The sequence below is a fragment of the Manacus vitellinus genome, unplaced genomic scaffold (genome assembly GCF_001715985.3).
Source record: "Manacus vitellinus isolate BGI_N305 unplaced genomic scaffold, ASM171598v3 scaffold_0_pilon, whole genome shotgun sequence".
Lineage (NCBI taxonomy): Eukaryota > Metazoa > Chordata > Aves > Passeriformes > Pipridae > Manacus > Manacus vitellinus.
In genome coordinates, this window is record NW_021938789.1 from 48,722,043 (window position 1) to 48,748,448 (window position 26,406).

Genomic DNA, 26,406 nt, shown 5'->3' on the forward strand with positions numbered 1-26,406 from the left:
AAGCTAGCTGGATTTAAAAAAAATACAATATAAATTCTCGTCTTTTTCTTTCTAAAAAACAAATGCACTGGTTTTGTTGGTGAGGCTGATAATACCTATTGTAGTTATGCTGCTGTAATTTGACATTTAAATAAGTCTGTTTAAATTGTGTGTCCCAGTCAAAAACCAAAACACTATTCCTACCTTGCCCTTGGAGTCATGCAGTAATCTGTCAAATGATTTTTTTTTTATACACATACGTATTTGTGTTATGATTCTAGCCTTAGATACTATGCTTGGGATGTCACTAATGGGCACTAAATAAAAACTACCTAATACCAACACATTACAAAGTTAGAGCCCACAGTTTCCAAGAACTTCACTAAGATGTGCCTCTCCCTGCTCATTACTGACAGTGCCAGGTAGACAATATACCACAGCATTGCATTTTAAACATAAAGAACATCTATTTAATAACTATTTTTCTATTTTTTATCAGGTATACATGAGCAAATGTTACAGTATAAGAGTGATACTACTACATCAGAGCTTCATATGCTCATTCCTTTCATTTATATTAACATAAAGCTACACCAGAACAGGCCCTTCTTTCTCAACATCCACTAGTAGAAGAAAATATAGAGAGAGCACGTAAGAGCCACTGCCACCATATCGAAAGTTACTTTGTCAAGTCACATATACTCTTTTTCATTCATAAACCTTGAGCAACTACGAAAACATGTATTACCACAGAGTTCTGAACACACTTAAAATGTTTCTAACAGGCGTGATCTTAACTCAGGTTTGATCAAAATGTGCCCATCTCTGAAAGCGTTTGGTTTTTTGAGAGTTGAATAATATTTAGATGGATTATAAAGTACACTGTTGTATTTCCACTTTTAATCCATTTTTTTTCAGCAAATAAAGAAAATAATTTCATTTCTGAAATATGCTGCCATCCTTCTTGTATACGCTGGATTACAGCTTTTCAGCTGAGGTTGAGGCATTAAACCCAAAATGGCTGAAGCACTGGCCAAAGACAAATCTCTTCTAAAAAATTTAGCAAGCTACATTATTCAAAACTATTCAGCAAGCATTCAAGCCACAACATGATGGATGCGCAGGCCAGTCTGGGTATACAGCTAATCAATATCACCCTCATGAATAGTCACTGCATAGTGTGGAGCCTGATGTGGAGGAGACAGGCACATGTGCTTAATATTCGGTGCCACAAGCAGCACTCCTGACTTCAGCCCAATCACTCGCTACAAATCCCAGCTACACCCACACAGCTTTGTAAGAAGAGGCAGGGCACAGGTTTTATGACACTTGTGGCAAACACTTAAGAAATTACAAAAGCCCTTGGAGAGCTGTGCTTTTGTGAACTTTCAGAAAAGGCTACTATTTACTGCAGTCCTGATTTAATGAAAACTAACTGTATAAAACCATTCGGTTTTCAATCAGCTATGGCACAACACAAGCACACAACTCATGTACATTAATGTGCATTACTTGAATAAATTCCCCCCCACTTATACCACTGAATATAAAGGTTTTCCTCATACATTTGACTAATCAATACTTGGAATCAAATACATCTTGTTTCATGAGGGAAAAGGAAAATGAATGAGGTTAAATTAATGCTGTCACTTTCTATAAACCGGCAATAGTTTCCTGCTACAGAAACCACTAACTTCATTATTTTGCAATAGGAAATCAACGCTGTAGCATGTTTTAAAAGTCTAATTTACTAGAGCAATAAAAAGGCACCCTCAAGGCTCATCATGTATGTCATATTATGCTTAATTTTAAGCATTCCAGCTTAAGAACAGTAGGCAAAACTCTCAGCGAATCAAGTTGATTAGTATTTTGAATTTGTATGCTGTAGTGCTCTCCACTCACTAAGTACTATATAAATATTATTTTATTCAATTTCAAAGCAATTGTGTTAGGCGGGATAATAAAATGTCTCTGTCTTACATTCTTTATCTCGACAATACAGCCTTTAAAACAGAAGCAAAAGCAGTAAATTAAAGCAGTAAACTCACAGGGAGAAGGTCAGAAGTGAGGGTATTCAAGATTTCTGAAGCTGTGCTAGGACTAGCAGGGCACAGAAATCTACATCCAAAGTAGAAGCATCTGCCTGAGGTTTGCAAGTATCTCCTTATCTTCTATTGCATGGTTAGAGAAAAGGTTTGGGGTTTTTTTTTATTATTTTCTAGTACTCATCAGGGTTCACAGCACCTTTTTGCAGGAACCCTATTTCATGAGGATGCTGCTGGAGAGCAACTAGCTCATTAGGGAAAAGCTGAGAGGATAGAATAAGAACACAGGTAAAAAATGAGTTGGAGTAATAAATAAATAAAAAACCAAACACAAACAATGAAAGAGGTAACAGATCTTTGCCTCTTTCTCCTTTCTAACTCTGTATTTTAATTAATACAGTGTTCCACTTTCTGGAACAATGTCTCCTTGCCTGCCAACTGGCTCCTCGCTCCTCTTTAAAAAACTCCTTAATAGCCATTTCTCCCAGAAATCCTTCCAATAGAATCTTATTTCCTATTCATAAATGGTCCCTAAAACTATGGTTGATTGATATGATACAATTCTTTTGTTAAATTATTATTATATTGTAAACTTCAGTACAAAGTCAAAGACATATCTTCACCCTGGCAAATACTGTTCTTTACAACCACAGCAGCTAAATGTGAAAAATACTGTAAATCGTGTCTTAAATAAAAAATTTCTAAAAAACTAAAACTTCTTATAACATTTAAGAGACTTTCTCAATTTGCCATTAACCAGCCAACTGTATTTATTAACTGTGGCACTATGCTTCAGAATCGTTATGTTTCAATGACACAGCTTGCTGTGTACAGCCTCCCGACCAAGGAATAGTTTGTGATAGTCAAGTTAAAAATGCAATGTTAGGCCTTGTATTTGTATAATTTCTCATTAAAGATTTTCATAGGCTTTTGAAGTTTACTTATCCTTAGCTGTTCCCTAGTTATCCCTCTGCAACAACTGAAGAAAGAACTGAATTCTTTTAAAATTATACCTCTTCATATGTCAATGTATTTTTTAAAATACTGAAAGGAGCTTCTCTTGGAACATTTCTCCCTACAGTAATTCCCCACAGAATTGCTTACTGGGAGCCAAATGAGGCAGAAGTGAATTGTAATATGGCTCTAGGACTGCAGGCCTTAGCCAAATAAATGCTATAATCAGCATCAGTATGTAGAACATCACCAGGATTTTTACTGTACTACAAATAGTCACAGTAGTGTTAATAACTCTGACTTCCAGAAGAGAATAATTTTAACCTTTCCATGCAAGACACAGCATTTTCTATCCTATTTTTACACTCAAACACCTTCATTTTTATAACAGACATAGAACACTCCCAGACGACTTCAGTATGATACACATGTGAATATCAGATACAAAGATCCCTTTCAAGTATTTGAGAAACACAAGGAACTTGTTGGGAAAGTAAACAAATACAGTAACCACTGAAATACGTAAAGCTGACATAACATAGGGCTGAATCTTATATATGACAGCACATACCAGTAGGGAAAAAAAGGCTCACAAACCTGTATGTCTGTGTTGACTGAATTTTAGTGAGGCAAGCCACAGGTAAACTGTCAAGCCCACCATCTTAAAGAAGCCTTTATAAAGAGTTCAACAAACCTACTACTACCAGAAATTATGGAAAATCATCTACTCTTCAGGCCACTCACATACTCAAAGAATTAAGAAGTCCCTTGGTTTTATTCAAATTCAATTAGAATAATATATTCTACCATAACAGTGCTGGTTCATTCTCTGTGTGTAATTTGTTGTCCTCTTGTTTCTGAAGGGGGTAAGATTAAAGATCTTAAAAGACAGAGTGCTTCCCAATTACCTGAAAGAGCTTATATGTACATGTCCAGAAATATGATCACTTTCAATTTGCTGAGTTTTTAAAAGGTTAAAGTTCTGCATTACACTAATTGTATATCTTCAAAATGCTTGATCACTTGATCACTTCTGTATTCCAGTGCCTATTTAAAAAATCACATCAATAATATTTGATTATGTATTCTAATTGAAGAAGTTTATAAGAATTCTATTTAGGTAGGAATGGAGAGGCCTGTTGAAAAAAAACAAGCAAGCCCGAAAGTGAAAACAGGGAATGGATTGACTTGGAACTGTTAAAAAGAATTTTGGTTGAAAAGTCTTAAATCCTGGAAGTGGGCAACAGTTTAACACAGGAATCAGAAAAGCAACTTTTAAAAAATGTTTAGGTGTCAGTATCTAACTCAGAGGGTTTCTGTACTGCAGTGGTATGCAAATGCTAAAAAACTCTGCAAATCAAGCCTCTTACCTCAATATCTTAAATTAAGAGGATGATTTACAATCACACTAATCATTTTGTGCCAAATCCTAACACATCATAAAGACATCAGCTTTATTGTGTCAACCTATACTGTGGCTCTACCCTACCAACTCTTTCTTCCAACTGAATGACTCAAAACCAACAGTGATGGCTAGGCAAATCCTAAATTTTTTGCAGACAGACCCACCACCAAACAAATAAATCAAAGAGCAAATATTACTAAGATAAACACATTTGTTTTTAAAGACAATGTGCACACTGCAACATAAGTCTCTACATTACTGCTCAGAATAGAAATGGTCACCATTCTTCAAAGGGCAGTGTAGATCTCTGTTTTAAAAGCACCTCATTTGCTCTGGATAATGAGCCAAGAGTAGAAAGATCATGTGTCATATCACATCTCCATCTTAATTACTTCTCTATCAAGTATAATGTCATTTAGGCATTATGATCTCAGTTGTTCCAGAAGCCGCTATAAATCTTTGTAATCATACACCGGACATGACTTTTCCTTCACTGTTAATTCAGTGCTTTGTAAATATAAAAAAAGGAGGAAAAGACATGTGAGGCCAAGTGCAACATGGTAGGGAAATTTATTTATGGAAAATGGTTCTGCCAGTTAATTTGTTTCCAAGAGGTCCAGGGAATAAAGAAGTCAAAATGCTATGATTTCTTATAAAATGTTAACGTTTGTTTTAAGCTATTTGAAGCATGTTTCCCATGCGTTGACTTTCTGCAACCAGTTAATAGCATTATTCAGTCAAGGTTAGAAAGGGCCTTTTCTGTGCTGTTCATTTGTTGCATCCTAACTCCCAGTAACTTAGGAAACAGTGATCATGCACATATTGCTGCTACAACCCTCCACAATCTCTACCAAATAAAATAGATGTTTCATCATATAAGTAGATATGCCGACAAGTTTAAAAAGCACAGTACAATGGTTAAACAGAATTATCATACAGATAATTCAGATATGTTCACAGAAAAATCATACACAGAAAATTTGAAACAAGAGCATAATTCAAGCAGTTTAACTGTAACCATTGCTAAATTTGCATCAAAGAAGGGTCCAAAACTGCAGATGGCACATACCAGCCAGCACCTGGCTCAAAAACCCCACTTTCACCTGAGTCTGCAGGAATGGGCACTATTGGCACCTATGTGGGTGAATGGACAAACAGGGGTCAGAAAACAGCAAGTAAAAGAGAGGGTGAGAATTACTCCTGCTTAAAAAACAGAGTAACACAACAGAATACAAAATCAAAACTCTACCTGTGATCAAGTACAAATCTCATGTATGATTTAAGACTCTCCAAACCCTTTTGCATTGGCAGGACTTTTCATATTCACTGACTAGACACTACACTGCCCCACATCACAGCCAAAGGAAATGCAGCGTTTGTCAGGTGACACAACTTAGCATAACCTTGCATAATCCTATTATAAAACTGTACTGAACACTCTATGAATTGACCTTGTTTATTGCTACTAATCAAGGCAGTGCAACAGTGCTTTAACCAACCCATGAGAGAAACGATCAAGTTACACTCACGTATCAAGTCAAACCTTTTTTATCAGAAGATTATTCTGGCACACACAAAATGTGATTGCAATTATATCAGCAATGCTCTTTTTGTAAATGCCTGGGGTAGGCAGCAGTCTTTTTAAGTATCTAGAAAAACAGATGGGTCTGCCCTTGGCGCTGAAATTCTTACATAGCTGTAAAAATCAATTCCATTTCATAACTGACCATATGAAGTCCAAATGCAGTGTAAAGAGCATTTTTTCTGATCAATTACACATATAGAAATAACACAACAAAATGCATACTGCTATTCCCCTTCCAAAAAAATTACTTCTTTTTATTTCCAAGTAATTGTACTGAAAACATTTACTTTATATTTCTAGAATAATAGTACCTCACTGAAGAGGGTCAGTATTTATCTGACTTACCAGAACGATGGTGATGTTGCTCTTCTAGGAACTCCAAGTCAAGCATTAGGTCATCTTCATCCAACTCACAGGAACCCAAGTTATTCAAAACATCCTAATATATATTAAAACAAACAAACAAACAAACAAAAAACATTTAGGTAGATGTGTTAGTCATATTGCTCTGCATAAAATAATTACCAATCAGATCTGGAAAATACGTTTAAGCAGGAGCTATAGAAAGTTTTTCTGCAAACACTGGACCAGTGAAAAACAGTATGAAACAACTGTCCAAATGTTTTCGTCACCACTCTCTCTTTGTAGAGGATCTCAAATATTTAACCAAAAAATCCCAAAGTACAAGTAATACCATTTATACATCTTTTTAAAACATTCAGTGATGGGTGTCTTTGCAACTCTAATCATAACTTCTTATGAAGACAAAAAGTGTTATTCTTAGCACAACATAAAAGTATCAGTACTTGTTTATTAAATTTTGAAATTCTAAGCACTGCCTGCCCTTATCAATATACTCTGAAGAGGGATTTACTGTTCTATTTATCCAAAGGATAAAGAGACACAAATTTAGGATAAACAGGAAATTCAGGCATGAATTATCAACTCGTGAATTTTTAAGTGTTTCTGTGGGTGGCAAAGGCTAACACAGACAGACAAGAAAGCCTGACTGTGAAGTGTAGCTGCTTAGGTTCCCCATTTCCCAAGTTTTAACCACAGACAGATAAGGCAGCTTTACACAATGCATCCTCTGAAAAGATAAAATGGGTAGAGGGGTTACAATTAAAAGAGAGCAAAATAGTAGCTTTTCACACTACCTAATCCCTACAGGATTAGCTTCTCAGGAGATAAAATGACTAGTTATTTCTCAGGTAGATATCTTTACTCTGTAAACTGCGAGTACAGCAATATCACTATTTAGGTTTCATCTGGGGTCATGAAATGGTGTTAGCTCAGCCTTCGCAAAGCCCTGCCTGGAAAACCAGGGTCGGTAGCCAGACACAGGAATGACAGTCAGTCTCAGAAGAGACAAACTGCTGACAGGGGACAGAGAGGCACCCTGGGAGCCATGGTTGAAGAAAACCTCTCCTCTGCCATCCAGGGAGCAGGCAACACACACCAGGAGAGTTCACTGTCTTGTTCCCTGTTCCTATGCTCACCACAGGCAACTTTGGAAAATGAAGCAATGAGGTAATTTTCTTCTCTAGCCCCCACCAACCTCAAGTGGCTATACTCAATGTATTAAAAGTGATAGTCATACTCCATTTTCTTCCCATGTATATTTTGTTCTAAAGTCATTTCTTTTGATGTGATATTATGATTTTCTCCACAGTCACCAACATCTAATCAAAGCTATTCATGCACTCTCCAGCTGGCATTTTGTTTGAATCTACAAGCAATATTGCATAGCCCAATTCTTCAATTCACCCACAAGCAAAAAAGGTCAGTAGATCCTGCATGAGATGCTGGCACCCCTTACATTTCACATGCTCCCAACATCAATGTAACCCAGACAACATAGCAAATGAGCGTGAAGGAGGTCAGGTTATCATCCCAAAGTATCAAGCTGTCTGTGAGATCTCCATATAGCAATCTGCTGCATAGAAAGCAGAGAAATATAACAGTTACATACATTAAACTAGTAAAGGCCCTTCCTGACTTCAGTTCTAACCATTTTTTTTCGGTTCCTTCTAATTCTTTGAAGTCTTTTCCCACCACAATAGATGTCAATTCTTATTCACACTCACCACTTGTACCTAATTCAATTCTTTTGAATAATTATTTCTTCAAACTCTTTCAAAAACAACACGCAGGCAACACAAGGACTTTTTCTTGCATTCTTTCCCTGACTTACTATCAGGGCAGGAAAACTTCTTCTGAGATACAGAACACACTGCTATTACTATATTTTTGCTCCCTTTTTAAATTTAGATGCTCAAGCTTGAGCAAATGGCATATTAAACAACTCAGAAAGTACAACATACCTTGTTTATATATTGTTTTATTAATGTAAGAAAAAAACATGGAGAAAAAGTCCATGAGAATAATCCTTGCAGTTTTTAAGCAACAGCTAAATGTTTTTCATAGCAGTAGAAGTAAAAGGTCAAAAGGCTGACGTACACAGGTTTGTCTATCCAACAGACTCCACACTGATATTAAAGCTGAGAATCCTTTGATAAGCTATACCAGCAGTAAGGAGCATGATTTCATGCTAATTGAGCATCTTCTACATTTTGTGCAGTAACTTATGCGTGGTCTGAAATCTTAGGAGATTGCCTGTGAAAACAGTGATTCACAGCCCTCATCAAGAAACAAATTCCATTTGATTTGGAAAAAACAAACAAACACAAACAGAACCACAGTTTCTAAATTAAAAAAAACTCCTGTATAAGATAGACCAAAAGGAAAATGTTTGTACACAACCCTTCTCCTTATTGTTGCACTTCAGGATCGTCTTCACTTGCAACCTCCAGAGAGGAGGTAAACCATGCTCCATCTATCCTCTCTATCCTGTGAGGCTGAAGTACACTCTGCTCAACACAACACCTCTTCTTGTCCAACTGAACTAAGGGCTCCCAGCTGCCCTCCCAATGCATCCTTGCTCTGCCTTGCCTACAGCCTCTCAAATTGTACCAACAGCAGGGCAAGCTACAGTGACAAAGAAAAGCTCCTCCAGGTTTATTCTTCTCATAAGTAGCTCCTCTGAGGAAATAGTCTCCCTCTATTCCCAGAAGCTCACTTGTTCTTTATAAAGGGGCAAATGACAGAACTGGGACCAAACAAATTAGAGCAGCTACTCTCCACCATGGCAAGAACGAGGGTTTGACAGAGCTGCTCCCCTGCCAAGGATGTCAGTGATGGCAGTGCAGCTGCTTTCCTGCTCTGATCACCCACCTGCGGGCAGAGTTCTTCCACAGAGACAAACCAAAACCAAACTCACAAATGTATAAAATCCCACCCAACCAGAGAGCATTAGTTAAGTTCCCAGGGCTGTTCTGAGTAATATTTTCTGAAAACATGTAATTAGAAAATAAGAGAGTCAGGCTCCTAAAATGACCTGCCTAATGTCACAGAACAGCTCAGCAGTACCACTGTGAGTGCACACTAACCTCCACCCCTCTGCTTCCTCACCAGGATCCATTACTCCTTTGTTGCTATGACAATTAGTAAAAATTGTCATTTTTTTTAAAGTTTAATATCTCTTGACCTTTTTCCTGTTCTCCCCCTCACCACCGATGTTGCATCCTTTGAAGAATAACGCAATTAAATATTAAAAAAAAATAAAAGAGATCAAGCCCTAAAGAGCATTCCAAGTAAATAGCTTCAAGGCTTTGCTACCTAAAGAAAAAGAAATTAATGCTTTCATCAAGGTCTCATGGAACCATTTGTTGTCTATTTATGGTAGCCTACCTTTCATTTATTTTAGGAGGCAAACCATTTAGTTGAGGCAGAACATTGTAGCAAAAACCTCTTTATTAACTCTGTAATAGCCCCTTAGAAGTCTTAAGACATACTTCCTAGTTCTGCTGTCTGCTTGACTTCTATCATCATTTTGCCTTTATAATATATTCAAAATTAACATGATGATGCTTTTTTCTTCTAGTTAGTCTCAAAGTTGATCACAACTTGTGAGAAGCGCATGTGAACACAGTCAATCATTTGCCTACATCTCTCAGTTTTTCCTGGTCAACACAGGTCACAACCAGTTTAAAAACTGGTAAACCCAGTTTACCAACCACCCTTTTCACCGTTGACTTGATTAACTATGACTACTATTTAAATATTTCTATTTAAACAAGAATTTAGTAGAGATAATTTAAACATTACTAATTCAGAATAAATAGCAGCAGAACAAAAGTAAAATGGTTTAGGATGCTTTTCATAACTGATAATGGTTGTAGCAGAACAGAATGCTAATCCAAGAATATTTTAAGGCATCAGTAACTTCTTACTAATAAATTCCATATTTAAAATTCTTTCAGCAACAACAAGAAGTATAAACTGCTATTTTCATCCAACTCAGGGCTCCTTGAACTCAATGATACGCAACTTAGTTGTGACTGGGCCCAGAACTTCTTAACATTCTTAAGTAATATGACCTAAGAAGAGTTTTAGTATGAAAAGATGCTCAGTGATTTGCATGGATAGAATTCAGAAAAAGCTGAAACATTTTAGTGATAGAGATGTATCAGACATGCAGTTCCTCCCAGCCAGATGATGTGTATCTGGACAATAAGTTTACTCAGGGTTGCTAAATGGTGTTTCCTTTCTCCTTTATTACCCTCCCTATCTCCCGTCTCTCTTTCCAGCTTCCCTTCCTATAACCACTCAAAGGAAATCTAATGCATAATACATAAATTTCAGTACCTTTCCACAATAGTCAAGTATTTAATTATTTGTATACCCGTTCAATACTTAAAATGAGTTTGAAAGCTGGAACAAATAACGACAGCTTTAGTAGTCAATACATATAAAATGAACACGATAACATGTCTCCAATTACTGGGCTTAATCAAATAACAAAAAGCAAATAACATTTCTTTATGAAGGGTCCTTTACTATGTTTTTTTCTTTCAAATCATAATTCCAAATAATCATCTTACAAATATAAATACATAGTGAAATTACTGCTTATGGAATTACAGTAAAAATTGACTACTCTGGTATTAAAAAATGGTAATAAAACACACATATGAATATGCAAATACACTAAAGCATATTATTTTGTTAAGCAATGTAACTCAATTCCACATGGACCCAGCAAAACTGTATCAATTGCACAATATACATAAACAAAGCAGGGTAAATCCATGTAGAACTGAGTATTTATGACTAAGAGACAAACCAAGATTAAGAATTGGGTTTAGGTAACAAATTTGCCCATTTAAGTCAGCCAGTAATCAGTGACACCAATCGAAAGATTAATTTCTTTGTTTTCACACATTTTTATTCTAGACTTCTTGCTCCTATACAATTGAAATTAAATGAAATAATTATTGAAATAATAAGCAAGGTTCTAAAGGCTACAGAAACATGTTCTCTATCATTATCAGCATCTTTGGAGGGTTGTATATGTTATATTATAATTTATTCTAATTAATGTGCTCAATATGATATTCAACGGTTTCTATATAGTTTTCATGTTCTATTCTGGTATCTTGAGGGAGATTCGGCCCTGACAAATCTTGTTTTGCTGAGCAAGAGTATGTATGTTTTTTTTTCCTAACCAGTGTTTTGTGTTACCACACAGGCCTTGCATTTTCCAGTGTATTTCAAGATTCTTGGACACAATTTGAGATTTCCATTTCATTACTGTATTGTAATACTGCAACAAAATCTTGACTATTGCTTAGAGATGGTTCAAGGCTTTGAGAACCTGAGGTCCAGCAAGCAACTTAATGAAGCTACAGGACTGAAGCACTGGTGTGTTTGCAATTTCTCAGTTCATAAACATTTCTCTCAGACATATCCATGGCTGAAGACAGTATACGCAGAAGCCACTGAAAGTTAACTCAGGTTATAAACACATTGATATAACCTTTCTATCGTGAACTTGAACATATTGATTACATTTTAATCTTTAACATATCTTTTGGTCAAGCTTTGCACCTATGCTCAGCAAAACCACTATTTTTTTCCTCTGAAGCATTTTGTCACTTGTGCTTCCTCTGATGGGTGCCTTGCAAAATATTCACCACTGCTGCAACTCAAACTGAGCAGATGAGCTTTGGTCACAGGCATCCCTCTCTGAAACCCATGTCTTCATCATCACCTTTATTGTATACAGATGCATTTCTCCTCAACTGTCTGTAATCCTACTTTGCTGCCTCTTTCGACTATACCAGATAAGTCCTAAACCTCAGGGAAGGGAGTAATTCTTTAAAGCTTTTTTCCCCCTGAAATAATAATAAATGTCTCTTTTGCATAATGGATTATGCAGCAATCACTGGATTTTCAGATATTTTCAGAACCACAAGAACAAAATTTTAAATTCACTTTTCAAAATATGCTTAGGGTTCTGTTTTGTCTGTCTTACCCCCTACATTGGCCTCTAGACATCTTCTGGATTGCCTTCCTCTGTGTTATTGTTCTTAACTATTTTCTAAATACAGATTTTCATACATTAGAGGGTGGGGGAGGGGCATTTCCAAAAGGTAAGGAGTTAGTGTTCATACCTCCCCATTGAAATGATGCACTAAATGTGGTTTATAAAATTCCTCTCTGAGTATAACAGTGTGTTAATATTTAATATTATAGAATCCTTTTTTCCTTCATTGTAGAAATATATGTGGGAGGCTATTTAAAATCAATGCCTTTGCAAGAGTACATAGAAAATACACTCTAGGGGGAATAATTTGATTTTTTGTAAAGTCACATGTATGACAATTCACCTGTATCTCCTCAGGGTCACTGCACATCTGATGCTGGAAAAGATCAGAATTAAATACTTATTTCAAGACTGAAACGATTTCTAAAGATTGCCGAAGGATAGTACTTCATCAAAATTGTATTCAGCAAAGGAACACGGCATACAATCAGTATAAGAATGAAAACTGAGACATACTCAAGGAAAAAGAAAGACCTTGAGCTATTTAAAGTAATGTTAGAAGCTCGAACTGTACCTGAATAATTCATGGACATAATGAAGTATTTCCCCTTCTGCTCTCTCCCACACACTTCAAAGGGAAAATGAAAGTACATGAAATCCAGCAAACAGAAGAACTTTTAAAAACATGGAATCCCTGCCAACAGCTTTAAAATCTTTGTATCAAATGTAAAGCTTATACATTACTTTCATATACCAAGACCAGCTTAAAAGCGTTCTTTTTTCCTGAATAGCACCACCCAAAAAACATTCCCCATACAAATAAATTAGAGACTTTACAAAGGAAAAAAGTAAATGTCATAATGTTCAGTAAGAACATTTTCTGTAGCTATCGTGTGAAAACCCATTTATATTATAAATTAATGTGCCCTTAAGAACCAAAGACAGAAAATTAGCAATGGAGGGAACTGTCTAACTATTAAGCTCAGATCCATCACACTATTCTCCAAAATATTTTCCACGTTGCACTCTTTTGGTTGTGTAAGGGAAGTGCAGTATTTTCTGTCCTACTGTTGTCACTGCCCTTTCGATTCTCTCTGTGCATTAAATCAATGTCTGCAATGATGCTCCTTTTGCCTGAGTGATTATAACTAATGTACTCTCCTAACAGGTCTCAGGTTCGCACTCGTCCACACAGGGTCCACTCAGCCACAGCACGGTCAGCTCCCCGAAGCCACGCAGGTGTAACACAGCCCAGCCCAGGCACCACTGGTGGCAGGAACAGGGTCTGAGCATGCTCCTGTCCTGCCACAGTGTCAGTTAAGACCAGATGACAGGGAAGTGGCACCTATCTTCAGAAGTCCACAGGGAAAAGCATTTGAACAAACATCGTGCTGATGTATGGCACCAGTGTACCCTCTCCCCTTCTTAATCAGCTTCCCTGTCACCGGGACAGCAAGCATAGAGATCATAGGGTAGGGAACTTCAGTCAGGGGTCACTAGCTCACCTCCCACGGCAAACCTACAAGGGATTATCTTCCTACATAGCAACTGTAGATGCTGCCAGTAGGTCTTGGATATATTTTCTGCTGTGGAGAGATTCAAACACCACAAAGCTGGTGACAATAACATGCAGCTATTGATCACAGTGCAGTAGGGTAACCTGTCTGTAATAACACTGGTCAATGTCAGTGGACTCACCTTTGCAGGAGTAACCAAAGCCACACTCAGTATTTGCTTGCCTTGAACTCAGATATATGCCCACAAAAACAGAGGGGCCAAAGTCAGTGTTTTTGTAGCACAGTAATGCCACTAACAGTGCAAATGGTAACAACACAAGTATTTTTTAACACTGCTAAGCACAGGAACATAAATAACATTTAGTTCCAAAAACTCAAACAAAGGACAGTGACATATTTGCCCAAACTATGTACAGGAAAACATGCAAACAAAAAAAATCTCAGAAAGTTGATAGCAAAGGTGGTACAAAATGTAGGAAAGGTGTGTGATGGAATCAGAACTAGTGCTGGTCCCAAAAATAAGATAACCTATAGGGGAGGCATATAAGGTTCCCTCCCTTTCTTTTTGTGGAGGAAGCTAAGAAGGACAAATCCACCAAGGGTGAGTGAGCAAAGATGAGGAAGGAAGAAGCAGCACAGTTTGGCACCAGTTTCCAACACCTGAGAGTACAGGAGCCTGGCCTCCACAGCCTCAGTGAGGGCAATGCTAACGATCACTGCCATCACCAGTACTCACATCCCAGCAACACTGGCCTTGTTTCTCACTCTCCTAAACACTCACACTTTCGACATCTTTAATACATGCACTTACACACATGTATGTGCATATACCTACTTGCACCACACAGTCACAGATAAACAGCTCTTAAGACAGCTAGGAAACAACAGATGCCTTCAGCATTTAAATTTTAGCACACTTTATGCATCTATTAAGTATTTGAAATCCATGTTCAAGTCAACCCTAGATAAGGATCAGCTTCTGACAAACCAGATAAAGACAGCAACCACCTAACCCTGAATTCGCTATCTGGCAAGAATATCAAAGTAAAAGCCACATTTGAAATGTGCACAGCCTTATGCGCACCAGAAACTTTGAGAGACTGTTTGCCATTCTTTCAAATAATTCTAGAGCACTCAGATTCACTTTGGTTGTAAACAGAATCAAGACAACTGGATTCTCTGTGTTCAAAAACATGTATACATTTTTCATACATCGATCTACAATTTCATTAACAGAATCCTAGGGAAAAAACCCCACTCTTTAGAAAGTATGAAAATGCAGTCAAAGAAATGCAATAAAGCTTAAAAGGACCAAATAAAGCCTCCTTTAATAGATTTTTTTTTTCCCCTTCACTCATACACACATATGCTTTCCTCCCAGCAGAAGGATACATCTGCAGCACGTAATTTGCTTTGTGGATTAGTTAATGTTTTTACAGCTTTTGTAATGGGCAAAGCGTTATGCAAGCGTTCTAGTGCAGTCATTATCATCACACAGCTTTGGGAAAGTTTTCTAAACTTGTGCCAGATTTTTCTGCCAAACACAGAAAAAGCTCCTTGAGCATCTCTATCCTGCATTTATATAGGATATCATTTAGACCATTTTTTGAAGCTGATTTGTATATACCTTAAAGATGTGAGTACAAAAGTGAGTACATTATTCAGCACATGGAATGGAGAGGTAGATTTTTCCAAAGTCACTCAAATTAAACACATAACTTGTGTCTAAACATTTTGTCAGTTGAAACTTTGTCTGTGTCCTGAGAGCACCCAAGTCAATGTTCTGGCCAGCATTTAAAGGGTCAAAATTGCTTTGTGACAGCTAAACAATCTTCAATTTTATTTTTGCCTTTTCTCAGCCAGTGGTACACACGGAGGAAAACAAACAAAAGAAAAAGGATATAACCATAAGAACTAGTGAGGCCCTCAGTGCCAAAAGAAACAACATTTAAATTCAGGGGATACACGAAGGAGACCCTCAGTATCATGATAAACCACTATCATCCTATATCAAACTCTTACTTAAAGAATATTATTGTTCTGACAAACCACATCAGAATAATTTACCCTTTTGCCACAATCCAGCACCAGCCACATTCATCTGGTACACACAGTTGAATTCAAAACCCATTTCCCCAAATCAAGCTCAAAGGCTGATTGATTTTTCTTGCAAATAAAAGAATGTCCCAATTTTAGTTGTATCATGTATACTGTTGGAGTCAGCATTTTTGGATGTCAAATGACAATAATCTATTTTATGGTTTGAGTATGATTTTGTTTCTAAGAAAAGACTAAGAACTTGCTGCATATAAAAAACTCAAAACTCTTCTAGACATATGATTAAATAAATATTTTTTCTAGTAACAGGAAAATTCAATACTTTTTTCTTCCCAATATTATTATAAGGGAATTCAAGGCTGAACCTTCCATTTCTAATTCTAATTTCTAGCCTGTAACATTGGCGATAAATCACCAAAAAGTGAGCTCTGTAAATGAAACCACAAGTGACCCCTTACTATAGTGTCATTAATGCAATATATAATAGATATGCTATTGCTAATATTATTTGAATTCCTTCTGTTTCCATGGTAACGTTGGCCTACGGCTGCTCTGGTAAACAGGGTTTTATATCATTCTTTGAGAAACACTTCTGCTCATGTCATTTTTCCACTAGTGCATACTCTTCTCCACTTTCTTTGTTTTGTTTTTTTTTTTAAAGAAAAATTGTAATGGCAATTACTGGTCCAGAAGAAAGATTTTTTTTTTATTATTATTTTTTTTAGTTATTGCAGTTGGACAGCCAGTGAATTAGGAATTTGAAGCAAGATAACCTGTTACAAGCTTTGTCAGCAGTACAAAATACAACACTCCATCTAAATGGAGCAGTATCTAGCAGTATGTGAATCCAACAGAGACAGAAACCATAACCACTTGCTCGAGATTCTGCAATGCATACATTTTATGGGCTTTGCTACTTCTCCCTTGTACTTTCAAAACTATTTGATGCTTAAGATAGCAACCTCTTTCAGTATTTACATGTGCATGTTCTTCTTACAAATACTTCATTATTAAGGGGGTGATCTCCTTGCCAGAGCGAAGTGGAAAGACCTGAGAACACAACACTCCTGCAACACTCCTGGAGAGGTATAACACTCCTTGAACTAAGGACAGGAGAAGATACTTAAGACTAGTCTTGAAGCTTTTAGGTACCCCTGTCTGTCCAGGCTAACCCAACAACAGCACTAGTTTTATCACTGCTTCAGAGCCTAAAGAAGATGCTGAAGATGCTTCCCTTTGTAAAGTAATGAACTCCCAGTTCATCTTCAGTACAACATAATCCTTAGTAATGTTAATTGTATCACAGACTGTTACTTGCTGGCAGGACATCCAATCCTTCAGTAATTTGAGTCAACATAGCTGTTTACAAATCAGGTTGATGTCAGGTTTATGAAACTGGGAAAATGTAATTGCTGATGCATTCTAACCAGTGAAACCAGTGAAAATAATAATGCTACATAAAACATATGTTACATATACATGCATAAGGAACTATAATGTTATATGCATATTGTAGAAACTGGATCAGTGTCTGGTCGTTCAGAAGAAAACATTCTAAAAAATTATGTACTGGATTTGCCACAAAGCAAAGCGCAAAACTTGTTTTTCACTCTGCTTATAGGTCTTTCACCCCCAGTTCTGGTTCCTTGTATTTCTGTTCACTGTGTGGTTTGGCAGTTTAAATGGCATCTGCAATATTTCTTTGACAATTCCCATTCTTCCTATAAATTTAATAGAAATAATGTGCATATAATGAAGAATAGCAAAGAAATAGCACATTTTTGGTTTAAAAGGACAGTGGATGAAAAAATGCACTCACTGAGTCAGCAACTTACTTCTTAAAGGCTCTCTGGTTTGCCATTAAATATCATATATCAAGTCACAGAATTCCTCATCCTGAGCATGTGACAAGTCTGCTATTTGAACGAATGGGGATGGGTAGCTTATTACACTGACAAGTTAGACCTCAGGTCAGGAAAGACTTGGCTCTGCTAGAAAGTACTCCAAAGACCTTTTCCACTAATCAACATTTATGTATCTTCAGTACAGAGAGCAACTGAAACTGTCTGAGGTCATGATGACACTGTCAGAAACTTTCTCAAATCCTTACCAAAAAAAGACTGTCATTATAATGATTTTCACTTGCCATTAATTCCCAGCTGCCTAATTTAGTACGGTAGAAAGCAGTCCCCCCAGTACTAATTGGAATAAATTTTTAATTTAATAGTCTAATGTGCTCCAGTTTGGGTTTTTTTTTCCTTTCATCGAATCAATGCACTCATTATTTGCTAACGCCTAGGTGCTCAGGGCAAATTGTTAAGAAGCCTAAAAAAAAGATAGCCTCTTGGTCAAGTCTAGATTTAAAAAGAGTCAGCAATACATCATCACAGGATAGGTTATGATTTTCTTTCAGAATGAGGTAAAACACAGTCTTCTCTTTTGGATAGTGGCATTTATAGGTTCAGATAACAAATGTTGCTGTTTCATTCCCACTCTAAACAGGCAATACCACAAAAATCCAGACTCTCTCAGTGCTAAAGACAGGTTTTTATCCCATTATATGAATAAACTGAATTCTCATGGACTAAGCTTCAGTAGGGCCATCACAATAAACTCATCCTGAGAATACTTGCCAAAAAATGTTATTCAGTATATAACAACACACAAACTTAAGGTTCAAATTTATACTAAGAAGAACTTACTCTCTTAAATGAGACCAGAACTCAATGCTTAAGTAGTCAGGACTTCAGAGAATAAACTGAATTATTACACAGTAAATATCTGCTGTCTTAGGGATGGCAGATTGACATTATTTTCAAATGTTTACTAGAATGAGGAAGTACTCAGATTATACTTTTGAGTATCTTACTCCAGAATATTTGCACTATACCAATTTTATGTGGTGATTTGATTTTCACCCAGGTTCTAAACTCATTTCAGTCAATAACACCTTTTACAAGGATTAGCAGACATCTTCACACATCTCTAGCTGCAGTTCCTTTTAGTGTAAAATAAAAGGAAAGTACAGAGGTAAAGAAGTTTTAGAAACATGCAGCAGAATCTACATAAAGACTAGATACTACTGAATCTGCTGAGCAAAAAATTCTGATCAAATATCAAAGCTCATACCTTCTGCAGCCTTAATTCTGTATATATGGACTGGATTAACCAAAAATTAGTTTTTGTTTTCTTTCCACCTATTGGAGTCATTAAGTAAACAATCATTGTGTAAAAGCCAGTACATGTAAATACTGTTCTGGAGTTCAATACTATGCAGTACTATTATTCCCAGCTCTGCAGTGGAAGAGTGTACATACTTTTACAAATGACAACTTAATAGGTTTTCTTACAGTGTTTCCTACAGAATAAGGTTGATGTCATCCCACGGTCTAAGCACAAACTTTTTTTGGCCTTTCCCTGGGAAGTTTTGAACCTCTTTAGCAACACTAACTAAATTGGACAGGAAAGCGACGGTCTTAAAGGCAAAATGCAGAAGCTGAGCTACAGCAGATATTTGGATGGAAAAGTGAGATTCTGCACTGCATCTGCTACAAGCAAAAGCCAGGTGGAAAATAGAGAGCTGTAACTGCCTCAGCCATAATAGTTTCTTTCGCTTGTAGCATCCTATGCCTATGCAGAATGCCAAGCATGTCTTTTGATCAATGTCTTTATATACTAAAAATAATAACAAAATAAATCACAATTTAGTGCAGTAATAAACAAAGAAAGTTCACATAATGTCTTTTACTTTGCATCATGTCATTTTGCATGAAATTTATCTCTTTCATTTGCTATGTCCATGTGCTATTAAATCATTCTTTGCTGAAATGACTTGAGACAATGCATAGTAAAAAGGAAAGCTCTGTTATGCCTCAATACAGTAGGATTTTATTTTCCCCTCCATATAGTACTTGCATTGCTACCAAGCAACAGCTTTGAACAATTGGATCCTCTCACTCTGCTACTCAAAAAGCTGCAAATTTCTTTTACAGCCTGTTGATGCTTACAGAGGCAGAGTAAAAGAGTGCTAAGCCAGCCTGTCCATCACTTCACTCACAGCCTTTCTACACATCAAAAGAACTCCTTAGCCTACCAGTTGCCCAGCACCCTTAGGCATCTCTTGCCCTTGGGCCACACCACAGAACTCTGATGTTGAAGGTTGGCACTGCACAGCTTCAACATAAGAATCTGACTTGCCATGGTATTTTATCTGTCAGGAGATCTGTCAGGATCTCCTGAGACATCTCAGATCCTTCCCAATTCCAAGCACAATGCACTGCCAATTTCATAGTATCACAGGGTTACTGTTCCCTGCCCATGACAGTGGCACCATCAGAACTAAAAAGCTCAAAGAGGCTTCCTTGCCACAGGCCTCACCTGCTGAGAAATCCGAGTACCCTACTCACTTTCTTCCTGACACTTCAACATGGTTCTTCTATGCTGCAGAGTGGCATGTTGCTCCTAAATGCTTCCAAAATATTATGAGACCACTATTTGTATAAAATAAGGAAAACATAATTCATGTTTTAATCAAAAGGCTTAGCTATACTACACAAGAAACTGAGCAGCCTTCTACTCCAAAGCACAGGCACATTTTACATCAGCGTTTACAGTTCCGAAGAAGCCTAGTGCCACCGAGTGGCTAAGAGGAAAAGTGAGTTCCTTGGTAAAATGTACTGTATCTGCAGAAAGCAGATGTGTTTCCCGAAAGAATAACTTCTGAGTTGCAGTTGGCAGTCTGTTTGTGTTAAGAAAATCAGGTAATCAAAAATTAATTTCTAGGCACAACAATCAACAGAAATCTTCATGGATCTCTGAGAGAGACAAATGGTGTCCTGATACCACAGCATAATTGCCTTCAATTTCTGCCTCAGGGTTCTGTATCAAATTTAGAGTATAATGGAAAGGTTTATACATTTAAATATTAATGCTACCCAGAATGTAAGAAGTACATCATAATTGCTGTTATCAGTGGCAGAGCTGAGAGCTTCCTGGCATCCTTTTAAAGTAACTCTGAGTGCAGAAGCTCCAAGCACATTCTCTGTTCTATTTGGATTTCAAGCAAACACACAAGTGCTTTCTTTTCAAACTAAACCCAGGATGATATGGTACTGTCTTTTGTCCTTGATATATACGAACTTTATATCCAAACTGTATTTCAAAAAAACAAGTTTCTAAAAAGTGTGAATTAAAGAAAAGTTATGCCAAAAGGGTTTTTTAAATACTCGGAAAAACATTCCCTTTTAAAAAAAAAGCACTCAAATTGTGACTGACAATCACCTGTCCCACTGTTCATTTCTCATGGGAGCTCTTAAACTGAGCATAATCTTTTTACAGGACTCTGGGCCACTCTTGGTGATTCAAAGATCCTATGAAACACAATACAAGTTCTTCAGGTGTGACTTGCCTTTTTCTCTTACTGATATTAAAAAACCCTGAGTATAATAATCGTACCAACTTTCTGTATCCATACACATTTTATCACATAGTTATGCACTGCACCACATAGATAATCTAAATTTCTCTGTTCCACTGTCAATAAAAATAACAGCTCAGGATAGTGAACACTGTTTTCTGTTTCCTGTGATACACCATACTAGCTGATGATTTCAACTCCAGCACAAAGCAAAGAAAAATTATGTTTTCAGATTTATTTTTGCACATCTGAAAACTCTTTCCACTGAGGTCAGGGAAAATTAACAGACTCTGACATGCAATCTTACTGTTCTCTAAGTCAGTAATGGGCAAAAAGAAAAGCTTCTAAAGATTGCACTTCTTTTTGACTACTGGGTGGTAGTTAAATTCCATATCAAGATAACTCCATAGATTGTCTGTGCACTCAGAAAAGAATTTTTAATTTAATCTCTACAGTATAACTAATAATCTTTGCTGCTTTAGTTGATAATACAGCCCTTAACACAATGTGATACAAATGGAAGTAAAAGCAGACCATCATTAGTGTTGAGAAGGTTAGAGAGAAGAGAGGACAAGGCTTTTCGTGGCAGTGCACAGTACAAGGACAAGAGGTAACAGAGATATACATTGAAACAACAGGGAAATAAGGAGAAACTCATTCTACAAGAAGACAGTACTGAAACAGTTCCTTGAGGCTGTGCAGTCTCCAGCCTTGGAGACTTTCAAGACCCAGCTGCATCAAGCCTGGAACAACCTGGTCTGATCTCACACCTGGCCCTGCTGTGAGCAGGAGGTCAGATCAGAGATCTCAGAAGGTCCCTTCCAACCTGAACAACCCTGTAATTGTACAAGAAACAATATACATAAGGCATATAGAGACAAGAGACCTATCTTCCTGTTTGGTATTTTAAATTAAGCTGGTAAGAAAAAATCATGAAAACATCAGAAACAGAAAACATCTCAAACAAGAGATAACAAGGCATTTCCAAAAGCAATATTAGGAAAACACGTTTGATAGAAAATACCATAATAAGTATATTGCTGTTTATGGCATGTGATCATATATCAGTACCGGTAAGGTAATAAAACTAGAGGTTTTTTCTCAGACAACTCTCATATCAAATACATGCACAAGCAGAGGTTCCCATCTGTAGAAGCCCAAAGACTTTTTTGGAATTTATTAGGGCAAGTTAGATGGCATTTCTTACCAAATAAGGTCCTTTCCTTGATCTCCAAGCATTTGCAATATTATGCATATCACATTTCATCCTATTCTTTCACTTACTATCACCAAACTTCTTGTATTATACTTCTTTTTTAAATCATTGATTGCATTTTGTGTTTAGATTTAAGAGAAGTCCTTCCTTATCTAGTTGCGTGCAGTCTGTGAAAGCTTGATTTCTAGTCAGGCTGGTAAACCTTCTTGGTTCCCAAATCATGGCTGGGGGTCAACAAACAGCAATTACAAATACAAATTATAAGTAACTATTTCCCTGAGGACATGGTACAAAAGGAGAGATTAATTCAGACAACATTTAAATCAGCAACCAAAGCATCTTCTCCATTCTGTGGCTGTTTGATGCGCAGAATATTTTCCTATGATTGTGAAAAAACAGTCTTCTCTTCAGAATGAGACTCCAAATTTATGAGTTATGAAATTACTTTATGACACCACAGTTTCTTATTACAGTACTGCTGAAGAAAAATTTCAAACCCATTTGCATCTGCTGATACATCATCACATTTTATGCTGACAGGCAAGGGACTCATTACTACTACTACTAAACTTTAAGAATAAAAGTTAGCAAAAAAATAAAGATGAACAGTAAATTCTAACAAGGAGCAAAACTCTCTAATGAAATCTGAGTTATTTGTGGTCTGTCCACAGGTATATTCAGAGCTCACATTACAAAAAGTCCACAACATAGTAGGTGCTCTGCAGATTTATCCAAAGGTGAGCAGTGGCACTAGGTGACTTGCTTATTTCCTACAAAACACCTCACTGAATCAGCTGCTTGGCAGAGACAACAAAAGCAATTATGAGTTTACATGCAGTGTCCCTTGGATTATCCTGCAACTCCACAGACTTGCAAACTAATCAAGTGCCATCCAAGAACATTTTCAACTATTCCTTATCCACAGATAAGAGTCATGAAACTCCTTTAAACAGAAGCTGGTTTTCAGAACATAGATGTTATACTCTACCCAATTAAAATGCAAGGTTAATCAAATTTCAGGAAGGGTTTTTGGACAGGAACTATGCATTGACTAACAGGAGACAGGAACAGACTAAGAAACTGTATGTTTTAATTTATTCATCTATGGATGAAACAAGTTCCCCAACAGTGCAGTCTCCACTGAAAACCACTTCTACCTTTAAGGAACAAGTGGGCAACAGAAATGTGCAACTAACAAGTGTGATTATTTCAAAGTGCTTTCAAAGCAGGTCTGTAACTGAGCATGTTAACATCACTGCCCCTCCTGGATGTTTTAGATAGGTCCTTTACTTACTGTTTTGGGGAAGTCTGTTTACTGGTTTCAGACAGGCTCACATCAAACAGAAGCACTGTTTAACAGTTTTACTGTGCAGGCCTAAGGTCTCTTCTCACTCTTTAAAATTACCAAAAACAAGTTTAGTGAAATGGATTTTTTTGTCAGAGGGATTGATAATACTTTCACCAAACTCCCAGAAGCTGAAACTATAAAGTAAATTTGGTGAAATATATTTTCTTTTAAAACCAATAAAATTCAGAATCTTCCTACCCCCACTTCACTTTAGCTGGATGTTCAGCCCTTGTTTCCCCAAATTCCTTACAGTTTGATACAACCATAAGCATATGCTTTTCTTTCCTTACTATCACTGTGACATCTTCCATGCCAGGTTTTTCAGTTTTGTTTTGCAGTTGTGATGGGGGGGGTAGGATACAAACCTAATAAGTTCCTTATTTTCAAAAGTGAAATCACAGACATACTAGGCAGATCTTACATGAACACTAATCAATTCCATATCATTAGCAATCAGATCTTCCACCTTTTTTAGCAATGTCCAAGGTTGTTGTAAAGAGGACACTGCTGCCTTACAATTTCCACAAGTATAATTTGACCATATGGAATAATCTGAAAAGGTTCCAGTTTTGACTCAGCTCGTTTGATTTTCATCCAATCCAAGTACCAACATCAACACTCTCGACCAAAGCCAACCTTAGCAAGCAACGTTTTGCACTTCTTTCATTTTTCATCTCAGGATCCAGATAATTCAGGACACAAATAACAATAACAAGTAGACAGAAATGCTGTTTTTCTCAAATGCCCATGGGCTTTTTCTGACATCACACAGTAAACAAAGAAAGCCAGGTTCTCCATTCTTGTGCTACAGCCAATTCTGCATGAGTACAGCTTTATCAAAATGGGTCTATCACTAAATTTTTATTTAAATAAAGTAAAACCTCCAAGTACTGTATTACTACTAATTCTGTAGTGTTAGGCTTCAGACCAAGATAAATTCCCCAATAAAAGTATAAAAAGCTATAATTTCATCAGTGGTCATCACAGATATAAAATTAAGACAAAGACTGCCTCAATGCCCAGCAGATTTTTGGGGGCTGGGGGAACAAATGACCCACATATGGTATTACATCAGCATATCATTAAAGTGAAGTTCTGATCTGAAATTAATCACATTCTTATAAGGTGGCACACTGACTAATAAGAAAAAGTACTTGCTGGAGGCTGCAATTTTTTCCTGTTAGTAATGCTTCTACTCATCCCAATTATTCTCATGAGCACCATCGCACAGTATTTAATCAAGGGTAGAAAGAGAAAGGGAATAGAAAATGAAGTGGTAAATGGGGAAAATGATGGGACACCCTCAGCAGAGCTATCTCCCCTCTTAAAATACTGAATATTTCTCTTCAAAACTGCAGATAATACATTCAATGAATACTAATACATTCTTTTAACTATCTAAAATGCAATCTACTTCATAAATTTATTGCTGCAGGACTTTCAGACAATTCTATAACCAAGACAATAACCTTACACAGCAATATCTTCTGTATAGGGGGTGGGAAGGCTTAAAACAATACTTTGTTCCTTGAAAGATCTGGTCAATGTTTTTTGGGAAGAGACATAATGCAAACTCTACTTCTGAACACAAGACAAGTTACCACCTTTTCCACTCATTAAGAAAACGATAAAAGCATTTCTTCATACACAGGCTCAGTTTCAGATTGCTTCAATTCTGTCAAAGTCACGCTACCTAATTTTTGCTATTGCTGGTTGTCTCGAGGCTCTGCAGTAGCCAACAGGTAGCACTAAAGACAGAAAAAAAAATTAGTGGAATTTAGGATGACTGGTCCTGCCACCCGAAACATCTGAAGCCACAAAACAGAAAATTTTGCTCCTGGAAAAACAGAGCAGGATTATATCAATTTGGTGGACAAAAGCGGTGCTTAGTTTTCCACCAGTTTGCTGGTGCAACAGCATACCATGATATGTGTAACTGAGGAAGTTTGTAAAATGTCACTGTAGGAATATTTGCAATACACTGGTTGCTAAAGTTTAAAAAAAAATAAATCTCTAAGACATTTGAATAGTAGTTTTCCTGAGCAACTGTGATGCAAAAACATGTTCTATGACAGCTGTTATTTCTGAACATTTGAACTCATGATAAATTCATGTAATTACACACACATATATGCACACAAGCCAATATAAAACTATTAACGTCCCACACAGATATACACTCCAGAACCTCTCTCAGACACAAGATATGGGTCCAATGACTTAACAGACCAAATGTAAAAAACATTTTCAGTTAATGGTGCTTTCAATGAGTACTTCAGCTTCTTGCTGATTCTCTGGCATTGCCTCCTGTAGTAACAGGTTTTTCTTCCTCCTCCACTCCTGTGACACATGTACAAAATAAATGGATTGTCTGTTGGAAATCCTGCCTTTTTTGACTTGGCACCTTCTACATACAACAACTTTACCTGCTGGCAAGCCGCGCTGAAGCTTCACAACTGCCCACAGAGCACACAGCACATAAGTCATAATCATGC

General features: G+C 36.9%; 1 protein-coding gene across 1 annotated transcript in view; it reads right to left on the reverse strand.

Annotated features, from left to right (window-relative positions):
• The window catches only part of CCSER1 (coiled-coil serine rich protein 1), a 337,176-nt gene that overhangs the window by 278,793 nt on the left and 31,977 nt on the right, over positions 1-26,406 (reverse strand). The window contains exon 3 of the mRNA XM_018072931.1: positions 6,314-6,407. Within this exon, the coding sequence (XP_017928420.1) occupies positions 6,314-6,407 (94 nt within the window). The remainder of the gene's footprint in view (positions 1-6,313; positions 6,408-26,406) is intronic.